This window comes from Gadus chalcogrammus, chromosome 23 (genome assembly GCF_026213295.1).
Source record: "Gadus chalcogrammus isolate NIFS_2021 chromosome 23, NIFS_Gcha_1.0, whole genome shotgun sequence".
NCBI lineage: Eukaryota > Metazoa > Chordata > Actinopteri > Gadiformes > Gadidae > Gadus > Gadus chalcogrammus.
The window spans coordinates 16931051-16955977 of record NC_079434.1 but is presented as its reverse complement, the minus strand read 5'-3'; the positions used below and the strand labels follow the sequence as shown (position 1 = coordinate 16955977).

Below are 24927 nucleotides of genomic sequence, written 5' to 3'. Positions count from 1 at the left end.
GTCTGTGTGTGTGCGATAGGCTGCACATGTCCTGGGGAGTGGAGGCTGTGTAGAGATCTGGGGCTGTGTAGCGTCCAGATCTTGGGTCACCCTCACCCTACCCCACGTGTCCGCCTCCATCGGGGTGGAGGAACTCGCCAGGAATGCGGGCGAGTTATCTTTGTGCTCTCAAGGACAATGAGAGGGAGGAGAACAATGTGCTGTGGGCAAGACGGCTCGGGTTACACCTCCCTGGCTGCCCTCGGGTGTGAGGGACAGCAACAGCTACGCAGTCTGATGCCCCGGGGTCCTTAGGGGTAGTATTTCATAAATGTTCCTCACTGTCGATGGTACCCAATCCACAGCGGCCACGGAGAAACCTGGAAACATGTTCTACAATGCCTCCTTATCTGAACCAGGATACTCCAAATAATGAGCCGTTTGCCCTGTAAAGACCCTGTGTATACCCTGTACATACCCTGTATATAACCTGTGTATACCCTGTACATACCCTGTGTATACCCTGTATATAACTTGGGTATACCTAGTGCATATCCTCCAGTATATAGTAACCTGGTTATGGGGTATGCACATCCATATTAGCGAAATGTAACAGCATGGCGTTGATATTTCAGTCAAATGGTAATAAATGAAGATTATCATAAGAAGGAGGCTCTACACCATGAACAATGCTATTGTTATTATACGTGATATTAATAATGAACATTATCCAATATTTATGAAGCATTTGTAACCCACGCATATGATCGAGCGACCCACCTCACCAGAAAGGAGGGGTTGACCATAGAGAGCATTTCTTCAAGGAGATGTTGAATATAGAGAGTATTTCTTAAAGTAAGTGATGAACATAGAGGGTATTTCTTAAAGGAGGGGTTGAACATAGAGAGTATTTCTTAAAGGAGGTGTTGATCATAGAGAGTATTTCTTAAAGGAGGTGTTGAACATATAGGGTATGTCTTAAAGATGGTGTTGAACTTATAGGGTATTTTTTTAAACGAGGTGTTGAACAAGTAGTAAAAAAAAAAAGGCAAGAACGGAATTAATTACATACAACAGAATTTGCCTAAATTAATTAACAGTTCCCCATTCAAGAACATGTATCTTGACATACTAAGGCCCAGTCCATACGGGCGCAAACAATGTTTTCCCCTCCGTTTACCTTTTATGCATTTCTGGAATATCTCTGTAAAGCCGGACTCATTGCAAAAACGCATCAAGCTGTAGAAACGTTGTAGCAGGCGTCCGCACGAATCCTAACACGAAAACGCATCGGCCCGTTTTTTACTTATCAACCCTGGGACCTAGTTTCAGAAAAGTGTGTTTTCGGGCACCGAAAACGACGGATTTGTCTGGACAGTCGGCCAAAACACACAAGACGTATGCGTTTTCACCAAAACATCGGTTCTGTGTGGACGGGGCCTAAGTATTGGGTCGGTGTGCAGCGGGATCAACGACTAGCTGAGAGGCAGTACCTCTGTGGAAGCCGCTGATGCGAGGTGTGAAGTCTTCTCATTTCAAGAGTTTCCTGAGGAGGCGTTAGCTGTCTGCTGCTGGAGGAGCAGACAGCTAAGGAGTTGTAATCTAACTGTTAACACCTTGTAGCTGACACGTTCCTTGGGGAGAGTGGACACCCTCTCCGCTATCTTGACCTTTTAGCAGTTTAATACGAGAGGGCAGCCCTGCCATTAGCACCTTTGAAATTACGGCCTACAGTCTGGTTTATGTTGGTTATGGCCATAAGTATTACTTGGCTTTATTTATGCTTTTCATTGTCTCCGACAATCAAATATTTGTCCAACTAAAACTCCTTTAACAACTACTACAAGGGCTACTGATACTACTACTACTACTAATAATAATAATAATACACTATAGTCAATCATCTTATGTTTTGGAAGCATTATTATAATGTATTCAATATTATAGTTAACTGGGTTGTATTGATGATGGTCAAAAGTTCTGTTGTATTTATATTGTCCAGACCTCCCCACCACCCACCACCCCTGCCACAGAGTTGGGCTGTTGAAATAATGAGGGGGCATGGCCTTTCAAACCCACTTCAGCTGCACTCACAGGACCTCAAGAAGAATTTCACGGGTTTATCTTTGTCCTCAGGCATCAAGAGAAGGAGCTATGAGCCCTACAGGCCTTGTTTTATACTTCCCTTCACATCTTGTGATGATACGGTAAAGGGGACTTTGCCTTCCTCACCCCCATAAAAACATTATTTTGCAGTTAGAAATATGCTGAGGCAAAAATGTTTTTTGGATTGAACATATGAAATGCCCGACCCCTTCCATCTCAGCCGCAGTCCTTCCGTATTGGGAATCGAGCGATTGGCACGTTTTTTATTCATCTCCTTGTCGTTTGTGACAGCATTCTTTATCGGCCAAAGACGTAAGCAACACAAAGCCATGTGCTGATGGCCTTGTGGTTTATCTAACTAATCCCTTTCCCTCGTGAGGAAGGATCATATCCTCCATAAAGGGGGATGGATACCTGGACCGTTGGAGACGGATGGAAGTTATAGCTGTGTATCATTTCTCCCAGTGCTGACTGAATAAGGATAGTTTTTGACTGCAAAAGAAACAAATGATAGTGATACTGGACTAAGTGGAGACCCCCTTATGATTTGAATTATGAAAAGACTACTCGACAAAACATCATTATGACTCAAATATGTTATATTATATCTGTTAAGTGTGATCAGTGATATACTTATTAGATACATTTCCTTTCTAAAAACAAACCTTGTGCTGTCACTTCCCCTTGTGCCTCCATACCCACACCAAATCTTATTGGCTTCTGACGGGACTCTGTTTGTCGTTCAGAAGACTGAACGTGATGACGTCTACATGGATGTGGGAAGCATTTCTGGAGTGAGTGGTCAAGACAGCTGAGTATGGGGCCTCCTAAGATAGAGCGGTATGTTCCACGCTGGACCGTGGACCTCAAGGTTACAGACGCCTCTGGCCAGACGAGCTGTGAAGTTGTGAAAGTTCAGAGGGGGAAAGTAAAACGAAACCCTTGGCAAGCACTGCGAAGGGTGAAGCAATCGCCTCCGATGGTGTATAGAACCATATTAATACCTTGTAGACACCTCACACTTTCTCCTACTGGACAAACACGACACCCTACAGTCATCTTGACCTATGGCTGTTAAGAAGTTGTAAATCCAGCAAGACTGGCGCTCCTTTACTCGCACCTTATTATGTATCACTTGGCCTCTGGAAACTACTTATATCCTTATGTCATTAAAATGCTTTCAAGTTGAAATGACTTAGTTAAAATATCCCCAACACATTTCCGTTTTTCACCAACTTTCATTCTACTTTGAGGGGAGAGATAATCCATGTTGACTTTATACATTTGCGGCCATTTAATGTTAACACATTACATACAGGCTACATGCTATTGTAACTGAAGATAAGTCCAAAATGCATCTCATTTTGCTGTATTAAATTATCATACCTTTCTCTACTAATATCTGCTAATAAATGTTTCAGAGTGATTGATCAGTGAAAGCAGCAGCGACTCAAGGCCGTGGTCCACATTGGTCCGCCCCTCCCCTCCAGAACAATAGAGCCCAGGTCTTTTGTTATCGTGTGACACACTGCAATCAAACAAAGGTCCTACCTCCATATTTGGCTGGATGGAGCCTTATATAAAGAGTTAAAGAGGGACCAGGGTCTCAGCTTCGATCCATCCGAACCCTAGTCTGCCCAGAGGGAGCTCAGACCGGCCCACGCCACCGACAACCCAACAGGCTTCAGATCACATCAGCACAGGGTCACAGAGCCCTCTTGAAGCTAACCTGATACAGGTACGTATTGCCAATTTCTTTGTTTTGGGTGATGATTGAGTCTTGGGGTCCTTCACTCTGATGAAGTCCTAACCTAGCGTCCTCTCAGTCTTTAACGAAGGCTCTTGTTCCTCAGGAGGAGCCAAGCAGCCGTAATCATGGGAGATGCTCTGATGGCCGAGTTTGGGGCGGCCGCCCCTTTCCTGAGGAAGTCGGACAGGGAGCGCTTGGAGGCTCAAACCCGGGTGTTTGACATGAAGAAAGAATGCTTCGTGACGGACCCGGACGTGGAGTTTGTGAAGGCCAGGATCAGCTCGAGGGACGGGGACAAAGTCACCGCGGAAACCGAGTTCGGAAAGGTAGTTTTTCTTCCAACTGCAAACCTCTGATTGGGATCTTATCGCCATCAAGGGATGTTGTGGCTTTATCCTATGCATTTTAGATCTTAGATCTCAGGGGACCATCTCACAGACCACATCTGACACTTGACAAAGACATTGGAACGATAAGCATATGCAGCATAAGCCAGCACCAATCCTAGCTGTACTAATAAATGTGTTTCCATTTTATGAGAACAATCTTGTAATAAAAAATAACTGTTTTAAAAACAAAACTATCATATAAAAAATTGGTTTAGTGTTCGAGAGATTATAAAAATATATATCTAGTGAGTTGTGCAGTCATGAACTAAATTACAATAGTAAATAATCAACTGTGTTTTGTATCTGTGTTCTGTAAGTGTGTTCTGTAACTGTGTTCTGTAACTGAGTTCTGTATCCCGTCAGACCGTTACTGTCAAAGAGATTGACGTCCATCCTCAGAACCCGCCCAAGTACGATAAGATTGAAGACATGGCGATGTTCACCTTCCTCCACGAGCCGGCCGTGCTGTTCAACCTCAAGGAGCGCTACGCCGCCTGGATGATCTACGTGAGTCTCCCGGAGCACGGTGACATGAACGCATCATGGTTACAGTACGCTCACCTGACACCAGCATGGCGTCCCAACAGACCTACTCAGGGCTGTTCTGCGTGACCGTCAACCCCTACAAGTGGCTGCCGGTGTACAACCAGTCAGTGGTCGACGCCTACAGAGGCAAGAAGAGGAGTGAAGCTCCTCCCCACATCTTCTCCATCTCCGACAATGCCTACCAGTACATGTTGTCAGGTGAGTAAAAGAAAGATGGATTAATTTACTTTTCCATCTATAAAATTCCTATCTATGTATTTCATGTCATGATTTTACCCGTCACAGACAGAGAAAATCAGTCCGTTTTGATCACGTAAGTTTGACATCTTATTTATATATTGAGCAAGATTTGTTTCAACGCATAAGCCAGGGCAGTTTGTGTTTAATCTTAATGCTGCAACACTGCCATCTAGTGGAGAATCCGGTGCTGGGAAGACTGTGAACACCAAGAGAGTCATCCAGTACTTTGCCAGTATCGCTGCTGTTACTGGAAAGAAAGAAACTGCAGGCTCTGAGAAAAAGGTACCAGCTAACAGACGCAGGCAGGAGGGCCAATAAGCATATCGGGTTTCAAATATTTCACCCAAATATGTACAGCAATATGTATTTATTCCATGAATAAGAATTAAGGTGATATCTATTTTTACTCGTAGGGGACCCTGGAGGATCAAATCATCCAGGCTAACCCTGCTCTGGAGGCTTTTGGGAATGCCAAAACCATCAGGAACGATAACTCCTCTAGATTTGTAAGTCCACATTTCCATCCCTCCACACCTTGTAAAACAATTTATGAATTAGGCAATCTCTATGACTCGTGTTACCCTGTAATCAAATCCAAATAATTAAAGGAATACTCTGACTTCCTGGGAATAAAGGTTGTTTTCCACTCTTGATGGGCCGTTTGAAAGGAGGTTAAGCTTCTCGGACACACACAGTGTAACGCCCTGTCTGGCTCAGTTCACATTAAACATTGCTTATATTAACTCTCATATCTACAAGTTTAAAAAATTGTATTCATTGTTCAATCTTTTTTTTGCATCACAATCCATACAATGTAGGCTAGATCTGGAAGGCTGACAGACTATAGAGAGCTGTTCAAGCAAAGATACATGTTAAAGTTAAAGTCAATTGTGCCCTCTTGTGTTAAATAAAAGCAATTTACCAAGAATTACATGGTGATGATTCATAAAAAAGAAAAAAGAATAATCCTTGAATTTATGTGGTGCTATTTCTTTCTGGAAACTCCAGAATGCTCACCAACTTGGGGGATGCACGACAGCCAATCTGCACCAGAATGCTCACCACACACTAGCTTCAAGTGGATAGTGAGGGAATTAATGAATCAGCCAATTATATAGGGGGATGATTAGGGGGCCAGATTGAATGAGCCTGGTTGGGCAGTTGTAGCCAGGACACCGGGGAATCCCCTACTCTTTGCGATAAGTGCCCTGGGATCTTTTATGACCTCAGTGAGTCAGGACCTCGGTTTTACGTCTCCTCCGAAGGACAATCATGTCAAGATGAGTCCCTTCTTCAGTTAATGTTATCTGCCTTTGAGTTTGGTTAACTCGGACGAAGGCTAAATCAGTCGAATCGATCGTTTGGTTGATTTGTTGTGCATTTGGTGCATTTGGTTTTTTGTGTGCTTCATCTGTCTAACCTTCAGTTTTTCCCCAACTGTCCAAAGGGTAAATTCATCCGAATCCATTTTGGCATCAGTGGAAAGCTGTCATCGGCTGACATTGAAACTTGTAAGTAGGAGCTCAGCACATTGTGTGTTTCGCCCATACGATTGAAAGAAGAATGCATGTTATTAAATCCAAATATCGACATTGCATCTTTTCGCAAATTAATTTGCTTCTTATTTTTCTGGGTAGATCTTCTGGAGAAGTCTCGTGTGACCTTCCAGCTGAAGGCTGAGAGGGACTACCACATCTTCTACCAGATCCTGTCTCAAAGGAAACCGGAGCTCCTTGGTGAGCATTGAGACTAAGCAGGAAACGCTCCGGCAGTCATTGCAGAATCACTGAACCGCAAACCAGACCATTTAAAAAGGATCCAAGTAGGAGAACTATATAGAGAGCACTCGTTTGGGGGCACCAAATAATCTTATCGTTCAGATAAACGTGCAACTTCAACTATTGCTGAATTTAGATATGTCACTATTGAAGTCGAATGCCAGTAATATTAACCTATCAATACAATACAATACAATACAATACAATAACCTTTATTTTCACTAGAGAGACACTGAGGTCCCCCTCACTTACAGTGGCGACGAGCATACACAACAAACACAATTACAAGGATAACATATAACAATTACAATAGAATATATCTATAAAGTATATACAATACTCGACGGTGCCCAGTCGAGTATGGTCCACATGAAAGTGGCTGTTTCCCAATGAAAGCTTTAAATATAAACAAAAAACTGTGTTTCTCCCGACTTATTAAAAGAGAGAGATCATGTCAGATACATGCAACACATTGCTACTACATGCTTTTTATTGTAGTAGCACACGTTGCATGTAGCACGCTTAAAATGTTTGCAAGCACTGCACATTATTTGGTTGCAGTCTGGTAGGGTTGTTGTGCAATTTTAATTTGAAAGTGTGTGAAGCTATATTGGGTTTAATCGTATACTCATAAATTTCTTCCAGAGATGCTGCTAATCACCAACAACCCGTATGACTACCAGTTCATTTCCCAAGGACAGACAACGGTAGCTTCTATAGATGATAGGGACGAGCTAGTAGCCACTGATGTAAGTAGTAAAATGGTCAACGGCCTGCTATTACAAAAGGCTCCTCTATGTCTCTCTGTGATCAGCTCGTTGTAATTTGTTTAGGATGCCTTTGATGTGCTGGGTTTCACCCAAGAGGAGAAAAACGGCATTTACAAGTTGGTGGGAGCCATCATGCACTATGGGAACATGAAGTACAAGACGAAGCAGAGAGAGGAGCAAGCAGAGGCAGACGGCACCGAGGGTGATGGACCAGGACTTCATTCTATCAGCTACCGAAGATCCTCTCTGTGTACTTAATGCTTCATTTTCAATTTGCCCTACAGATGTTGACAAAGCTTCATACCTGATGGGTCTGAACTCAGCTGATGTCATCAAGGGACTGTGTCACCCGAGGGTGAAAGTAGGAAATGAGTGGGTCACAAAAGGCCAGAGTGTGCAGCAGGTGAGGTTTACTATAATACAAGTATCAAAGAGAATCTCCAATCCGATTAAGAAGGGAAAGGTTTGATCAACGGTTAATGTAAACCTCTGTGTGGTTAACCTCTAGGTGTACTACTCCATTGGTGCACTGTCCAAGTCAGTGTACGAGAAGATGTTCAACTGGATGGTCGTGAGGATCAATCAGACTCTGTACACCAAGCAACCTCGCCAGTACTTCATCGGTGTGCTGGACATCGCTGGGTTTGAGATCTTTGATGTGAGTACTGCCATGTTCTCTATGTGTTTGGTCAAATGTGGTGAGTGTGAGATCTTTGGTGTGAGTACTGCCATGCTGATGTGTGTAGTAATACGTTATGGGTGTGAGGACCGATTCTAACTGCTCCACTGTGTTCTCCCATTGAAGTTCAACACGTTTGAGCAGCTGTGCATCAACTTCACTAATGAGAAGCTGCAGCAGTTCTTCAACCACCACATGTTTGTCTTGGAGCAAGAGGAGTACAAGAAGGAAGGAATTGTTTGGGAGTTCATTGACTTTGGAATGGACTTGGCAGCTTGTATTGAGCTTATTGAAAAGGTGGGTTGAGGTATATGGTTTAATGACGATTAGCAAGGACACATTTCTTTAACTACATATTCAAACCATCTTTTCGATATGTTTCCTCTTAGCCCATGGGTATCATGTCCATCCTTGAAGAGGAGTGCATGTTCCCCAAAGCCAGTGATGCGACGTTTAAAGCCAAGCTGTACGACAATCACCTTGGAAAGACTCCCAACTTCCAGAAGCCCAGGGTTATTAAGGGAAGACCGGAGGCCCATTTCTCCCTGGTCCACTACGCTGGTGTGGTTGACTACAACATTGGTAACTGGCTGGTGAAGAACAAGGACCCGCTCAACGAGACTGTGGTCGGGCTCTACCAGAAGTCCAACCTGAAGCTGCTGGGAGTGCTGTTCGCTGGCTACTCCGGGTCAGACTCAGGTGTGTGATGCTTCTTTCAGACACTAATGTTAATCCTGTTATGCCACATACTGTAGACAGACAACGCTATGTGTACTTTACAGATGCGGCAGACAAAGGTGCAGGAAAGAAGAAAAAGGGTTCCTCCTTCCAGACGGTGTCTGCCTTACACAGGGTAATGTTCCGTTAGCAGGTCCCTAAACACTGGGGTGGAACACTCTGGCGTCTGTTAGCAGGTCACTAAACACTGGGGTGGAACACGCAGACGTCTGTTAGCTGCTCCCTAAACCCTGGGGTGTTACACTCAGACTTCCAAGCGCTGGATGTCAGTACAGAAAAAATAAACAAACCAAACATTTAATTTGTTAGTTTATACTACAGTTACCGGTATATGTATGGATTATTCATCTCGATATCAGAGGGCGCTACAACCCAATGTTTACTTGTACGAGTCCCCAGCTCTGCTACACCCAAAAAAAAGTCCAAACTGAGGATTGCAACACCCGACCGTTATCCCATGGCTATTAAATATCATGTGGCGTATCAATAATATGCTTCACGTTACAGGTCTTCTCATTCGTTTTACAGCATTAATGATGCAGCGCATGCATTTCCTCCTCTTAGGAGAATCTGCACAAGCTCATGACCAACCTGAAGTCTACACACCCTCACTTTGTCCGCTGCCTCATCCCCAACGAGACCAAGACTCCTGGGGCCATGGAGAACCCCCTGGTGATGCACCAGCTGCGCTGCAACGGAGTGCTGGAGGGCATCAGGATCTGCAGGAAGGGCTTCCCCAACAGGATCCAGTACGGGGACTTCAAACAGAGGTACAGATGGAGAACAAGCAGAGAAGGGGAAGGATTTGTAACGTCGGCGTGTGCTGGTATCTGATGACCATTCCCTCCCTTCACTGTATCTGTTGGTTTCAGATACCGTATTCTGAATCCCACTGCCATTCCAGAGGGGCAGTTCATTGACAACAAGAAGGCATCAGAAAAACTGCTGGGCAGTCTTGACATTGACCATGAACAGTACCGATTTGGACACACCAAGGTCTGAGCTGGGTGACGTGGCAGAAAAACAAACTTGCATTTATTCAATTATATTTTCTGGTAATTCGATTTATTTCCAAATGCAGGTGTTCTTCAAAGCTGGTCTTTTGGGTGTTCTTGAGGAGATGAGAGACGACCGTCTTACCCTCATCATCACTGGAGTTCAATCACGAGCACGTGGAATACTTGCTCGACTTGAGTTCCAGAAAATCGTTGAGCGCAGGTTAGAGGAACAATCATGTGTTATTATTCGTGTTAGTGTTTATTAGGAAAGGTTCTCAAAAACATTGACATGGATTGATTCCCAGGGATGCCTTACTGGTGATCCAGTGGAATGTACGGGCCTTCATGGGGGTCAAGAACTGGCCCTGGATGAAGATGTACTTCAAGATCAAGCCTCTGCTGAAATCAGCTGAGAATGAGAAGGAGATGGCAAACATGAAGGAAGAATTCCTCAAGCTAAAGGAAGCGTATGCCAAATCTGAGGCCCGCAAGAAGGAGCTGGAAGAAAAGATGGTCTCACTTCTCCAAGAGAAGAATGACCTGCACCTCCAAGTCCAAACTGTAAGAACACCAAAGATGTGTTTTGTGATTTAAGTTGGCTTCAATGGTGGTGTTAATACATCGTTTTGCTTGCCTTACGTCATGTAGGACCAAGACACTCTCTCTGATGCAGAGGAGCGCTGTGAGGGTCTGATCAAGAGCAAGATCCAGCTGGAGGCCAAATCCAAAGAGCTGACCGAGAGGCTGGAAGACGAAGAAGAGATGAACTCAGAATTGACTGCTAAAAAGAGGAAGCTGGAGGATGAGTGTTCAGAACTTAAGAAAGACATCGATGACTTGGAGCTCACTCTGGCTAAAGTAGAGAAGGAGAAGCATGCCACTGAGAACAAGGTCCGGTAGAATCATTACCTAACAAATTATATTACCCAGTGATGTTTGGAAGGATACTGACCAGAGAAGTGTTTAGGTTAAAAACCTGACCGAGGAGATGGCCGCGCTGGATGAGATCATCGCCAAGCTGACTAAAGAGAAGAAGGCTCTTCAGGAGTCTCACCAGCAGACATTGGATGACCTGCAGAGTGAGGAGGACAAAGTCAACACTCTGACCAAGGCCAAATCCAAGCTGGAACAGCAGGTTGACGACGTAAGTAGTCCAAACACCACGATGCGCTGACGCCATGCATCTTAAGGCTATAGCTATCAGATATTTGAGGCTGCATCGAATACAATCTGCAATCTAAACACGGTTTCTTCCTGAAAAAGCTTGAAGGATCCCTAGAACAAGAGAAGAAGATAAGGATGGACCTTGAGAGAGCCAAGAGAAAGCTGGAGGGAGACCTAAAGCTGACCCAAGAGAGTTTGATGGATCTGGAAAATGATAAGCAACAATTGGAGGAGAGGCTCAAAAAGTAAGAAAATGCATTGAAGACTACTTCTACCTTGTTACTTGATAGAAGAGGCATGATGATATACCATACCTTATCGTCACCTATTTACAGGAAGGACTTTGAGGTTAGCCAGCTCAACAGCAAGATTGAGGATGAACAAGCAATGAGTGCTCAGCTCCAGAAGAAACTGAAGGAGCTTCAGGTATTTTCACCTGAGCACAAACAAGCCCCCAACAAGATTTATTTAGATTTATTTACAGGGTTTCATGTAAGACTATACATTAATATTTGTAGGCCCGCATTGAAGAGCTAGAGGAGGAACTGGAGTCGGAGAGGGCTGCCCGGGCCAAGGTGGAGAAACAGAGGGCAGACCTGTCCAGAGAGCTGGAGGAGATCAGTGAGAGGCTGGAGGAGGCCGGCGGGGCCACGTCGGCTCAGATTGAGATGAACAAGAAGAGGGAGGCCGAGTTCCAGAAGATGCGGCGGGACCTTGAAGAGGCCACGCTGCAGCATGAAGCTACTGCTGCCACCCTGAGGAAGAAGAATGCAGACAGCGTGTGTGATCTGGGGGAGCAGATTGACAACCTGCAGAGAGTCAAGCAGAAGCTGGAGAAGGAGAAGAGTGAGTTCAGACTAGAGCTGGATGATGTTTGCTCCACCATGGAGCAGGTCGCCAAAGCCAAGGTGAGTCTGATTGCTTTTTTGTAGATGGACAATAGAGACATTTCATATTTCTACAGTATCTGTCTATTTAAAAACAATTATTATTGCAATTGTTTTCAGACCAACTTGGAAAAGATGTGTCGCACTTTGGAGGACCAGATGTTAGAATACAGGACAAAATCCGAGGAAGGGCAACGAACCATCAATGATTTCAGTATGCAGAAAGCAAAGCTTCAAACTGAAAATGGTATGATCGTCAACGTAACATCTATCATGAGGGAAACTTAAAGCTGGGTGAACAGAACAAGCATGCACATTCAATATAATTCAGTGACCACATCTTAAAGTGACTACACTGCAGGATATGAAACTGAAATAACCTACCATATCACAGAGGGATGTGTCCAACACTCACCTACTGAATATACTATCAGAAAATGTGAACGAGTACATTCATATTGTGAGTTACATCCGAGTCAGATATTAAAGATAGTCTTGGAAAGACCCATAACGTAGGGTTGTGGTCTGGCTATGGCTAAAGGAGAAGGGATGTCCTGACATACATGTAACCATCCACAGGTGAACTGTCCAGGCAGCTTGAAGAGAAGGTTTCTCTCGTCTCCCAGTTGACCAGAGGGAAGCAGTCCTACACCCAGCAGGTTGAAGACCTCAAAAGGCAACTGGAAGAGGAAGTCAAGGTATCAAAGCTGCTTCTTCATCTGATTTAAAATACGATTTAGTCTTCACCATGTTTTAATCCGCCTGTATGACGACCTGCCAGGCGAAGAACGCGCTCGCCCATGCAGTGCAGTCTTCTCGACACGACTGTGACTTGCTGAGGGAGCAGTTTGAAGAGGAGCAGGAGGCCAAAGCTGAGCTCCAGCGCGGAATGTCCAAGGCCAACACTGAGGTGGCTCAGTGGAGAACCAAGTATGAAACGGATGCCATCCAGCGCACTGAGGAGCTGGAGGAGGCAAAGTAAGAAAATTTGAAAAAATGAGTAAATATTAAATGTAAATATAACAACCTGTGGTTTACAAGGTACTTATTTAAACGTGTCCTTTTGTCTGATAGGAAAAAGCTTGCGCAGCGTCTGCAGGATGCAGAGGAAGCTGTGGAAGCGGTCAACGCTAAATGCTCCTCCCTTGAGAAGACTAAACACAGGCTTCAGGGTGAGATTGAAGATCTCATGGTGGATGTGGAAAGATCAAATGCTGCGGCTGCCGCTCTGGACAAGAAGCAAAGAAACTTTGACAAGGTGACGAAAAAATAAAGCACAAACCTGCACAGTATTCTGAACGTATAAAGATGATTCTGTAACGTATGTAATGTATCGGATGACACCAGGTCCTGGCTGAGTGGAAGCAGAAGTTTGAGGAGTCCCAGTCGGAGCTGGAGAGTTCCCAGAAGGAGGCCAGGTCGATTGGGACTGAGCTCTTCAAACTCAAGAACTCTTATGAAGAATCTCTGGACCATCTGGAGACCATGAAGAGGGAGAACAAAAACCTCCAAGGTAGGCAGAGATACTCTAACCTGGACAAACACAGAAAACACAGTGAAAGGAAAAATCTGAATTGTAAATGCCACTTTTGTAGAGGAAATCTCTGACCTGACTGAGCAACTCGGCGAGGGCGGAAAGAACATTCATGAGCTGGAGAAGATCCGCAAACAGCTGGAGCAGGAGAAGGCTGAGATACAAACTGCTCTGGAAGAAGCTGAGGTGAGATTGACCCATAAAATAATTAAAAATGTAAAAAGAAATTCACACCACATGTTCTTCCTTAGGGCAGGTCGTCATACAGGCGGATTAAAACATGGAGACTGAATTGGTTTTTAATCAGATGAAGAAGCAACTTTGATACCTTGACTTCCTCTTCAAGTTGCCTTTTGAGGAGACTTGAGTGGAGACTCAAGAGGTTCCTTCTCTTCCATCCTAAAACCTATAACCAGCTCCTGATAAGCTCAAACATACTTTGTGCTCATAGAATACCATGCCATCCTTTTCAATCTGGAGCCTATGTATGAGCTGAAAATAAGTGACCAATTTACTTCTCAGGGGTCTCTCGAGCACGAGGAGGGCAAAATCCTTCGGGCTCAGTTGGAGTTCAACCAGGTGAAGGCTGAGATTGAGCGCAAACTGGCCGAGAAGGATGAAGAGATGGAGCAGTCCAAACGCAATCAGCAGAGAGTGGTGGACACTCTTCAAAGCTCCCTGGAGGCTGAGACTCGCAGTAGGAACGAGGCCTTCAGAATCAAGAAGAAGATGGAGGGTGATCTGAATGAGATGGAGATCCAGCTCAGTCAGGCCAATAGGCAGGCGGCTGAAGCTCAGAAGCAGCTCAAGGCTGTCAGTTCTCACCTGAAGGTACGTTGGAGGTGTATCTTAGTGAATACTTAGGATGACAAACTAATCCCAAAAGACTTTGAAAGCTTATATCTTCTGCCTTTGTAGGACTGCCAGTTGCAGCTCGATGATTCCCTACGTGCCATTGACGATCTGAAAGAGAACAATGCCATCGTGGAGAGACGCAACAACCTTCTGCAAGCCGAACTCGATGAGCTGAGATCTCTGGTGGAACAGACTGAGAGAGGTCGTAAACTGGCTGAGCAGGAACTGCTGGACGTCAGTGAGCGAGTACAGCTTCTCCACTCTCAGGTAAAGTGAATTCAAGACGGTCGAATGTCAGAATGTCTAGGTTCAAAATGACTTCCACAAACAGACATGCCGTTCTCAGGACCGCAGAGTCGCTCACTATCTTCCGAAAAAGACTCAAGACTCGCCTGTTCAGAGTCCACCTCGACTCTGCATAGCCACCCTCCCCCTTCTGGCCACCATTGTACACTGTATTGTATTGTGTTGTATTGTATTATAGTACTTGACTGTGTAGCAACTGCAGTAGCTGCTATCATTGCTGTAACACGGGGGAATGGGTTAGCCTAGCGATTGTTGTACTTGCACTTGTTTCTATGAACATCCTTACTGTACTGACAGCGATATATTGTTGCACTTCTTATGACAAATGTACTTATTGTAAGTCGCTTTGGATAAAAGCGTCTGCTAAATGCCCTAAATATAAATGTAAATGTAGATATGCTTCATGATTATAGAACACTAGTCTGCTGAACCAGAAGAAGAAGCTGGAGGGCGACACAGCTCAGCTTCAGAATGAAGTTGAAGAGGCTGTGCAGGAGTGTAGGAATGCCGAAGAGAAGGCCAAGAAGGCCATTACTGATGCTGCCATGATGGCAGAGGAGCTGAAGAAGGAGCAGGACACCAGTGCTCACATGGAGCGCATGAAGAAGAACATGGAACAGACCATCAAGGACCTCCAGCACCGCCTGGATGAAGCTGAGCAGATTGCTATGAAGGGCGGAAAGAAGCAGGTCCAGAAACTGGAGGCCAGGGTAAGTGTGACTAGATCCTTTATTTCTCCATTCAAAACATCAATGGGGGACAAATGTCAATGTTATGATTCTTAAGTACATTTGTCTCATTACGGTTCTTAAGTACACTTTTCTCATTAAGGTGCTTAAGTACATTTGTCTAATTAAGGTGATTGAGTACATTTGTCTCATTAAGGTGCGGGAGCTGGAAACTGAGGTCGAACTTGAGCAAAGGAAGAGCAGCGATGCCATTAAAGGAGTCCGTAAATATGAGAGACGCATCAAGGAACTTACCTATCAGGTACATAGTGATGTTATAATGAACTGTTTTAATATATATAATACCAGCCAGGTAAAATGTGATGTGATAATTACCTGTATTTATAGTTATACCTATCAGGTACATTGTGATGTGATAATAAACTTTGCATATTTCTAGTGGACTGCACTTAAAGTTAACCACGAGTGCTCTCCATTCTTTATTGATCAAGACTGAGGAAGATCGCAAGAACTTGGCTCGTCTGCAGGACCTGGTGGACAAACTCCAGCTGAAGGTCAAATCCTACAAGAGGACGTCCGAGGAGGCAGTAAGTAGAGATGTGTGAAGGCCTCCGATGTTGTATTCCGGCCACGTTGGTACATATTAGAAACACACAATGCTCCACTCCTGTGTGTCCTCAGGAGGAACAAGCAAACAGCCACTTGGGGAAGCTCCGCAAACTGCAGCATGAGATGGACGAGGCGGAGGAGAGGGCTGACATCGCCGAGTCCCAGGTCAACAAGCTGAAGGCCAAGAGCAGGGATACCGGTCCTAAGGTACGCGCCGTGGACCGCTCGGTCACCGACACGCTGCCGTGAAGCGGTAATGAGGTCCAGACGCTGATCCTGTGTTCTGTGTCCACTGTCTCCAGAAAGGACACGACGAAGAGTGAGCCTGCGGCACGGTTCAGCACAGCTCCTGACGGCAGGTCCTCCTTTACACTCAATGCCGAGTGTGTGTGTGTGTGTGTGTGTGTGTTTGTGTGTGTGTGAAAGAGCACGTGAAGCAGGATGCAGATCACCTGCATTCTGCTTCACACGTCCTGTCTTTTCACTGTATACAAAATAAAAAATAGAGCAGAATGCAAACCCCACGTTCATGTACTGTCTTTTCATTTCGTCAAATACTTTTTTGGGAGTGGGATAAATGGCGTGTTGTTATTGTCCAGTGAGACAATATATAGTTTGTTATAATTAATCATAGACAATATCTGGTGATGAGAAGCGTCACTCTAACTCTAACCCTATTCATTCATTCACAAGAGACTTCCGGGGTAATGGAGCAAAGGCTATCCTCCCGGCCAATCAGAGATGTGCGTGTTGGGAGGTGAACCGTGTGGTTGCGTGGGGGTCAGCTCGTCCTGCACATGCCTCGATGGTTTGTGTCTTACCGTGCACTCTCTAACGCATGACGCATTTAATGCTAGGATGCTTATGCACTAGGACGTCATAGTACTAACTAAAAGGATTACACACTACAGCTACCGTACGAGCGAACAGCAGGATAACTTAAGTAACTTTGAATTGTTGCATGTGATGTGACGATAACTTGATATGGTCTTATATTTTTACTTGACTGGCTATCTAAGGTTAAAAACAAAAGGTGAGCTATCCGTAGTTAACCAGTTGTCTGACCCCGCCAAAACTGAAAAGTTTCCAGGTTCATCACCTAGCTTATATCTAGTAAATATTATATTCTTACATTCTTAGATATTATATAATATATATGAGATACTATATGGCCGAGAGACTGTTCAAAGCCAACTTGTGGTTCAAGTAAGACATTTATTTACTATTATCGTTTAAGCATAGGAATTAAATGTAGTATTCAAATAAACAAGCTGGGTAGCTCTGAAAGTTAGCGTACTGTTTAATGTGCTGAGATGAGCTTTACAAAGAAGAAGTGTCCAGGGTTTATTTATTTCTGTCAGAATGCATGGCCCGTGATTCTGTGTGTGTTCTACTAATTGTTTCCATATTTCTAATTGCATGTGAATTATGTTAATAGCATTGCTTGTTTCAAGCATCAGCTGAACTGGTGTGAGGAGACACCAGGGGGCGCCAGACAGCCAGGTAAATCACAGCGCTCAGCCAGCCTCATTCCTCAGGTAAATAAAACACCCAAAACTTATTTAGAAATCCCTTTCCCTTTATTATTGTTTTACTATAGGTAAATCATGCCAAATAATCTACTGTTGCACAACATTAGTAAATATATAATATTTATATTTAAAATATTATATAGAATGGATTAATTCCTAAAAAAAAAACATATTTATCCATTTTGATAGCAGATTAATGTTTGTTTTATGCTAAATTTCCCTCAAAGATGTGGGAAAGGGAATCACTGAGGATTTGGTGTTGTTTGGCTGTGGTTTGTGTGTTACGAAACATAGTCCACCATTGCCATGGCAAGTGCTAGTGGAATGCTAGTTAGCCCTGAGGAATGTCTTCACGCTGCTTCGTTGTCCCACTACTCTAACACACCGTCCCTACCGCCTGTGAGTAGCCCTTGTGTTAGCCGTCATTTTACCATCTGTAAAAAAAGTCTGTACACACTTTTAAAGGAGTTTTAAGAGAGGCCTTTAGATTGAGAAATTCCTGATGGCATTTGTTAAAATTCCTTTAACAATGTCTTCTAAGACAGCCTCAATAGGACAGAACGTCTGAACACCACTGCAGAACACAATTAGTTGATTCCACAGCTGGCTGCTGGAAAATCAAACCTATTTTGGTCTGAATTGTATCCAAAAAAACATTGACTTTGGTCGGCCCTACTCTTTGAGGCTTTGTACTTATGACTGAAGTTATGTCCCATCCGTTCCGTTAATAATGTAATGAGAAGTGAGCGTTGCCATGGACGACACCACAGCCAGGTGGCATCCTGGACTGTTTGAGGACGGATCCGGAATCAGGCTGTTTGCTTGGTTGTCCTCGCAGCTCAAATGACCCCTGCTGTGAGAGGTAAGTGGAGGCGCTGGGAGCCGGGCCTTTTCCCCCCACTTAGTGACGGATGCTCTGCATCCTGCATCCTGGATGCTCGGAGCAGCTAACCCTTAGCCATGGAGACCCATAGGGGGATTAGCGTAGGGAGCTCAACGTTGGTTCAATCTGGAGGCTGTTGTGAGGGTCTGATCAGGTCTGTTGTCTACTGTGGGCCCATAGGGGTCTGACTCAAACGCTACTGGCATTGTTTGACTCTAGCTGTTATTAATACAAAACACCTTGGAGGGATTTGGCCTGCTTTATTTAGCAAAAAAGGTCCTGCATCACATTCATATAGTGCACAAAAATTTAGCTTTTAGTTACATTTACATTAATCATATAAGCACCAGTGATTCGGCGTGCTTGTACATTTGCTGTGAACTAAAGATGGTTTTACGATACTGTGATGACGCAATTCAATTCCTATCCTTTTCAAACTTAAATCGAATTTTGTGAACGTACATGCCGATTGATCGAACTCCATGATATAAATAGAACATATAATCTCTTTAGGCTTGTGCATATTAGCATCACAGCATGTGGCTGGTTCAATCAGTCATCGACTCGTCGGGCGTCAGATCCTCTCTAGACCAATGCATAAGTGCCGTTGTAGGAGAAGGGCTGGTCCGAGACACAGTGTCCCACCCGGGCAGGGGTCCACCTCTGTACCACCGGGTTCCCGGCCTTGTCCTGTCGTACGATGACCGTGCTCTTGGACGCCAGCGAGGGGTCCTCGTCGAAGAAGTTGAAGGGGCGCAGGAAGAAGCCCACGGAGTTCCCAGGGGTGGCCGTGTTCGGGATGTCCTCTGAGTGAGGCACGTGCAGGAACCCGACCGTCACCCACGCCACCAGGTCCTGCATTCAACAGCAGCATCAGCGTTAAGGGCAACATCATGAGCGGTGATCGCTTAGAGCTGGGGTTTTGCTCTGCCTAAAATTATTCTCAATCCTGAACCGTCCCTTGTTTTGGTCTCCGTTATATTCTATACATTGTTTTTTCAATAAAAAACTAAAACTATTCACGTTATTTCAATGTAGTTTGTCTCTAAGGTGTGACTATCTGAGCAAGTCCCCCATATAAGAGATGGGTAGGGTGGGGCTACCGGCTGGCATAGGGGATAAACTTCTTTGACAGTTTGATCAGTCTGTCCAGCACCAAGATCATAAATACATGGCTCCTACTGGAATAGGTGTTGGGGTTAGATCTCCACTTTAACGGATTCCATCAAGACCATGTATCTATGCCACTTTGTCCATCTCTATGGTCCACAGTCAGAGGGAAACCCACCTGGTTTTCTAGGTTTTCATTGTCGCGGATGTAATCCTCAAAAGACACCACCGGGTCCCAGGGATCGTTCTGGTTGTACATGCTGGTACTGCTGGTCTCACTGTCCTTATGCCGGGTCACAGCTAGGGGGTACCTAACGAGTCATTTGTGAAGTATTACGACCAAACATGTCACGTGTACCACACACTCACACACATACCATGCATGTATCATGTATGTGTTTTCTGAGAGCGTTTGAGAGCATAGTGTGCGTGAGGAGCTTGGTTTCCTTACCGTGACCAGGTGACTCCCTTCTCCTCCTTCACGCCCCTGGGCAGAACGCTGTGGGCGTGGGAGTTCAGCTGGATGCGGTAGCCCTTGTGGTGGCCCCATTTGTTCTTCTCGTTGGCATTGTAGAAGTGGAAGTAGCGCGGCATCTTCTTCCCAAAGCGGAAGGCAGCGGAGCGCTCTGTGGCGTGCTGTGTCCTGTGCAGCTTGGATTGGACGATGTAGTCGTTTGGGCTCCAGGGATTGGTGAAGTTGACATACTTGAGGTCAATCGACTCAAAGCTGTTCTCCCGTCCTGCATCACCATTGCATAAAAAGAACAAGGACCAGTTTCAAAATGTGTGGAAATCTTTTTAGATCTGTTCTAAAATAATATTGACATATATTACATTTGCACATAATGTTAACCCTGGCCCTAATTCTCCTCATTCCATTTTATGTCACATCACGGGCCGTGGTAAAAAGTTTAGAGAAAACATGGAACCCGAGATAAATCATTGACCTAATTCACACAGCAGGGTTCAATATTCTTGGAAGGGCTGACCCATATTTGGACTAAAGTCCAGATGGCCGTCTTATCTGGGAGCCCATTCATATCATTTTTCAACCATTTATTGTATCAATAAGAGGTAAAAACATTTTCCTCGATAAATGCCTTTCACTTAAAGCGACAACTCTACTTACAAGGTCACTCCTACCCACCAGATATATCGAAGTCCACTTTGTAATGGATCAGGTGTGTGTGCAGGTTGCCCAGTACGTGGTTATAAACCTTGGTTCCGTAGTTAAGACCGTTTGGCGTGAGGAACGTGGCGTGGATGTATCCAGTGGCGCTGACCTTGGACTCCATCACTCCGTTCTGGTAGAATATGAAGTCCCAGATGTAGTCGTAGTTGTAAACTGTTGAGGTCGCCCGCAACACCAGCACGTTATTCTCTAGGCCTCCATAGAAGTTGTACCCCCCCATATTGTTTGTGTTGAAATGCCTTCTGAGTGGAATCCCTGTGTTTAACTCAAAAATACACAGTGCATTTTTGTAGTGCACGGGTTTGTCTGTGTCGTAGTAGTGGTACAGGTCGACAAAGGTGGCGATCTCCGGACAGTCAATACCAGGCGCCAGTTCGAATGTAGAGGTGCCCATCGCCCAACCGGAGTCGATGAACTTGGTTTGCATGGCAGCCGGCGTGTCCCCAGAGTAGAAGGCGATGGCCTCTTGCAGTCCGACCTCGTAGGCGATCCGTTCTCCGTTGAACCGAAGGTCAAAGATCTGGAGGCCGGCGGAGGAGCGGACGCGGTACGCAAAGGACCATCCCGAGTATTCGATGAAGTTGCCGTCGACGTGATAGCGAGGTCCTTGTGGCTGGACAAACTTGGGCCCATGGATGTCTGAGGCAGAGTTGCTTTTGCCACGGGGAATGTAGGTGGAGAAGAGGTCTTCCTCGTCATGCTCAGGCAGCTGGACTTTCACTAATTCTCCGTCCTCATATTTTCTTACCAGCTCCTCCATGCTGTCAAAGTACTGGTCATTGTACCACACCTTCTCAACAAACCATTTTTCCGAATCTAGGTCCTTGTGGTTAACAAGAACCTCAAATCCAATAGGATGCATGAAATAACCCTCAACATTCTTTTGGAGCATTACCCAGCTCCTCCTCTCCCCTACATTGAGCCCACGGGGGGCAATGTCTGTGAAGGTGAGGCAGCGGTCAGTACAGTTGGTGAAAGAGAACCCTCCGGACGTCTCAAACAGGAGCGTGCGAGCCTGGGTGGTAATCTTCTCCAGGATGCGTCTCATGTGATTGTACTCTACGAAAGTCATGGGGCGGGATTCAAACGGGATGGACTTATTTCTCTTGAAGGTTTTGACTCTGTGGCTGTGGGGGAACGGTAGGGCGCTGACAACATATTCAGTGACATTAGGCTGTGCCTGGTTCCCAAACTGGACCACAACCCGGGCCTCTCGGGGAGGTTTGGCCTGCCCCCGGTCCAGGGCCTTCAGGGCATCATGTTTCCTCGGCAGGTGGAGCTCAATCAGTAGGATGCTGTTCTTGGTCAGAGGCATGCTGCGGGCATCAGTCAACCCCAGCTCTGGTAGTTTGTGGAGGTAGTCTCTGACAGCCTTCAGCTCGCGGACGGAGAGGTCTGCGAACATGGAGGCTCCGTGATGGGCCCAGTCTCGTTCTCTGGATCTCCGGACTCTCGCTGCACCGCAGCCCACCAGCATGAACAGAAGAAGATGGAGAACCCTCATATCTAGAGAGAGAGAGAGAGAGAGAGAGAGAGAGAGAGAGAGAGAGAGAGAGAGAGAGAGAGAGAGAGAGAGAGAGAGAGAGAGAGAGAGAGAGAGAGAGAGAGAGAGAGAGAGAGAGAGAGAGAGAGGGGAACGAGAGAGAGAGGGGGAACGAGAAAAAGGGAGAGAGGGAACGAGAGAGGGAACGAGAGAGGGAACGAGAGAGGGAACGAGAAAAAGGGAGAGAGGGAACGAGAGGGAACGAGAAAAAGGGAGAGAGGGAACGAGAGGGAACGAGAAAAAGGGAGAGAGGGAACGAGAGGGAACGAGAAAAAGAGAGAGAGGGAACGAGAGAGGGAACGAGAAAAAGAGAGAGAGAACGAGAGAGGGAACGAGAAAAAGAGAGAAAGAGAACGAGAAAAAGAGAACGAGAGAGGGAACGAGAAAAAGAGAGAAAGTGAACGAGAAAAAGAGAGAGAGGGAGAGAATTAGTATAGTAGCAAGGAAGAACAATCTTTATAGAAATCTTCATTAATAATAGTTGAAGAAAATACTTCATTTTCTTGTATGCCAGTTCAAAGTGACGATATCAGTCTCAGAAAGCAATATTTGATAGGATTTTTTTTTACGATTTTATTTGATTAATTGGGCAGTAAGCAAATTTCTTGAAATCGAATTTAATTAACAATAAACCATTGCTCACTTAAACCCATCCTAGTATTACTGATATTCTGATAGTAATGTATAATTAAAATAAATATGTCATATCCTATATATTAACCAGTTTTTTGACTAATTTAACTTTATTCCAGGCTATTAAAAGCCTTATCCCTAATAGGTCAGCTTTCCATCAGAATCAGGAATTAATAACATTCATATCACATCACAAATAAATTACGTATCACAGACAAGGAACTAGCACGGTCTCCCCCCACTATACAGTTCGGCTTCAAGTTTGCATTACAGGCTTGCAAAACAGCAAGTATTTGAATTAAAAGAGGAATGTTAATGAGAATCTGCAGCAGCACGCTGGCCGCCGTACCTGTGGAATGCACTTCAAAGCCTGAAGTCCTCGTTTCTCAAAGCCTGGAGTCTGGGTTCTTTAAAGCTTGAAGTCCTCCTACTTCACAGCCTCAGGTCCTCGTTCTTTAAAGCCCCGTCTAGAGCATGGTCCTCTGAGTACTCCCGCGACCCAGTCAACAATATCTCCCCTCTTAGCGCAGGGATCAAAGTGTTGTGTAAAATTTACCCTCCTACTTTGCAGGGAAAGAAAATGATTGGCTAACGTGTTGTAAACATGATGAAATCACAGATGCCATCTATAGATACATTTTCCTCTAGAATTGATTCAGTGTAGGAGTCCTACGTACATGGACAGTGGGAGAGTTCAGTGCTGTAAATGACAGCATAAGTCAAATATTTATCTTTACTTGGGCAATGAAATGAAACAATGATGTTGAGAGGTTTTCCATTTTTGACATGCTGAGAGCTTTTCCATTATCGTGGATTAGCGAGCGCCAACATCCGTCCACCCAACCTCTTGTTTGCCATGCGTCCAATGCAACACACTGAAACGTGGACAGAAATAGAAGAGGTTAGCATGGAGCCCGACATCTGAGCGCTCCGCTCCACTGGATGCAGTGGGACAGTGACACCACGTGTCCTCTGACCCCGAGGCTTACCCCAGTGCAGAACACACTCCCGACCCGAAACATTATCCTAGTTCTTCCTTTGTTAATGTGTCATGTACAATAGGGCTCAATATTCACTTTGAAATTGAGTGGAGAAAATCCCATCTAATGTATTTTGTTGTTGTTGTTGTTGAAGCAATCCAAATCTTTCTATTACTAATTCTATTACTATTACAGAACTATGGGTCTCTCCCCCTGGATGAATCTAGCTGCTAGGTGGATCAGAGACCTCTCTAGGGGGGTTAGAGAGGTTATAGGTGGATCAGTGAGGTTCTAGGTTTATTAGATTAGGTTCTAGGTGGATCAGAGGTTCTAGTTGCTAGGTGGATCAGAGAGGTTCTAGTTGCTAGGTGGTTCAGAGAGGTTATAGGTGGATCTGAGAGGTTCTAGGTGGATCAGAGAAGTTCAGTCAGATTCTAGGTTGATTAGAGAGGTTTTGTGGGGATCAGAGAGGTTCTAGGTGGATCAGAGAGGTTCTAGGTGGATCAGAGAGGTTCTAGGTGGATCAGAGAGGTTCTAGGTGGATCAGAGAGGTTCTAGGTGGATCAGAGAGGTTCTAGGTGGATCAGAGAGGTGCTAGGTGGATCAGAGAGGTTCTAGGTGGATCAGAGAGGTTCTAGGTGGATCAGAGAGGTTCTAGTTGGATCAGAGAGGTTCTAGGTGGATCAGAGAGGTTCTAGGTGGATCAGAGAGGTTCTAGGTGGATCAGAGAGGTTCTAGGTGGATCGGAGAGGTTCTAGGTGGATCAGAGAAGTTCTGTAATGGATGCCCTGGTCTTTTGCTAAACTCTTGACGCACTCATTCTCAGACACAGCTTGAATAAGAGAAATATTTTTGGTAAATGTCCTTATGAATTGAAAAAGCATGTGAATGAAACTGGATCCCCGGACTTTAAAGATTGCGTTGTGTTTCTGTTTTGCAGGCAGACACTAATTGAGAATGCAGCAAACCTGCAACTTCCCAGGAACCCGACGCTAACTGTCTGCGGCTGACTATGACTCCACAACAAAGGACTCCTC

At 45.0% G+C, this 24927-nt stretch overlaps 3 protein-coding genes across 3 annotated transcripts in view; 2 read left to right on the top strand and 1 right to left on the bottom strand.

Annotated features, from left to right (window-relative positions):
• The first annotated feature begins 3680 nt into the window (after positions 1–3680).
• Positions 3681–16561, top strand: LOC130377575 (myosin-7-like). Its single transcript, XM_056584728.1, has 38 exons — positions 3681–3823; positions 3939–4161; positions 4588–4731; positions 4812–4968; positions 5056–5083; positions 5184–5292; positions 5424–5516; positions 6458–6521; positions 6648–6746; positions 7434–7537; positions 7622–7760; positions 7843–7961; positions 8067–8216; positions 8364–8534; positions 8627–8936; positions 9020–9090; positions 9540–9745; positions 9848–9971; positions 10057–10193; positions 10279–10534; positions 10622–10864; positions 10941–11117; positions 11237–11382; positions 11473–11563; positions 11656–12045; positions 12145–12271; positions 12604–12722; positions 12806–13002; positions 13099–13282; positions 13372–13537; positions 13620–13744; positions 14081–14389; positions 14477–14680; positions 15133–15429; positions 15605–15709; positions 15900–15995; positions 16090–16224; positions 16320–16561. The coding sequence occupies exons 2-38, from the start codon at positions 3961–3963 to the stop codon at positions 16338–16340; spliced, it is 5814 nt and encodes a 1937-aa protein (XP_056440703.1). The 5' UTR covers positions 3681–3823; positions 3939–3960; the 3' UTR covers positions 16341–16561.
• A 2120-nt stretch (positions 16562–18681) lies between these two features.
• aoc1 (amine oxidase copper containing 1) lies at positions 18682–23422 on the bottom strand. Its single transcript, XM_056584311.1, has 5 exons — positions 23260–23422; positions 20690–22240; positions 19994–20282; positions 19721–19853; positions 18682–19287 (listed from the first exon to the last, which is right to left on the bottom strand). The coding sequence occupies exons 2-5, from the start codon at positions 22236–22238 to the stop codon at positions 19018–19020; spliced, it is 2241 nt and encodes a 746-aa protein (XP_056440286.1). The 5' UTR covers positions 22239–22240; positions 23260–23422; the 3' UTR covers positions 18682–19017.
• Positions 23220–24927, top strand: part of sspo (SCO-spondin) — a 102648-nt gene continuing 100940 nt past the window's right edge. The window contains exon 1 of the mRNA XM_056583944.1: positions 23220–23255. Coding sequence (XP_056439919.1) covers positions 23220–23255 — 36 coding nt within the window. The remainder of the gene's footprint in view (positions 23256–24927) is intronic.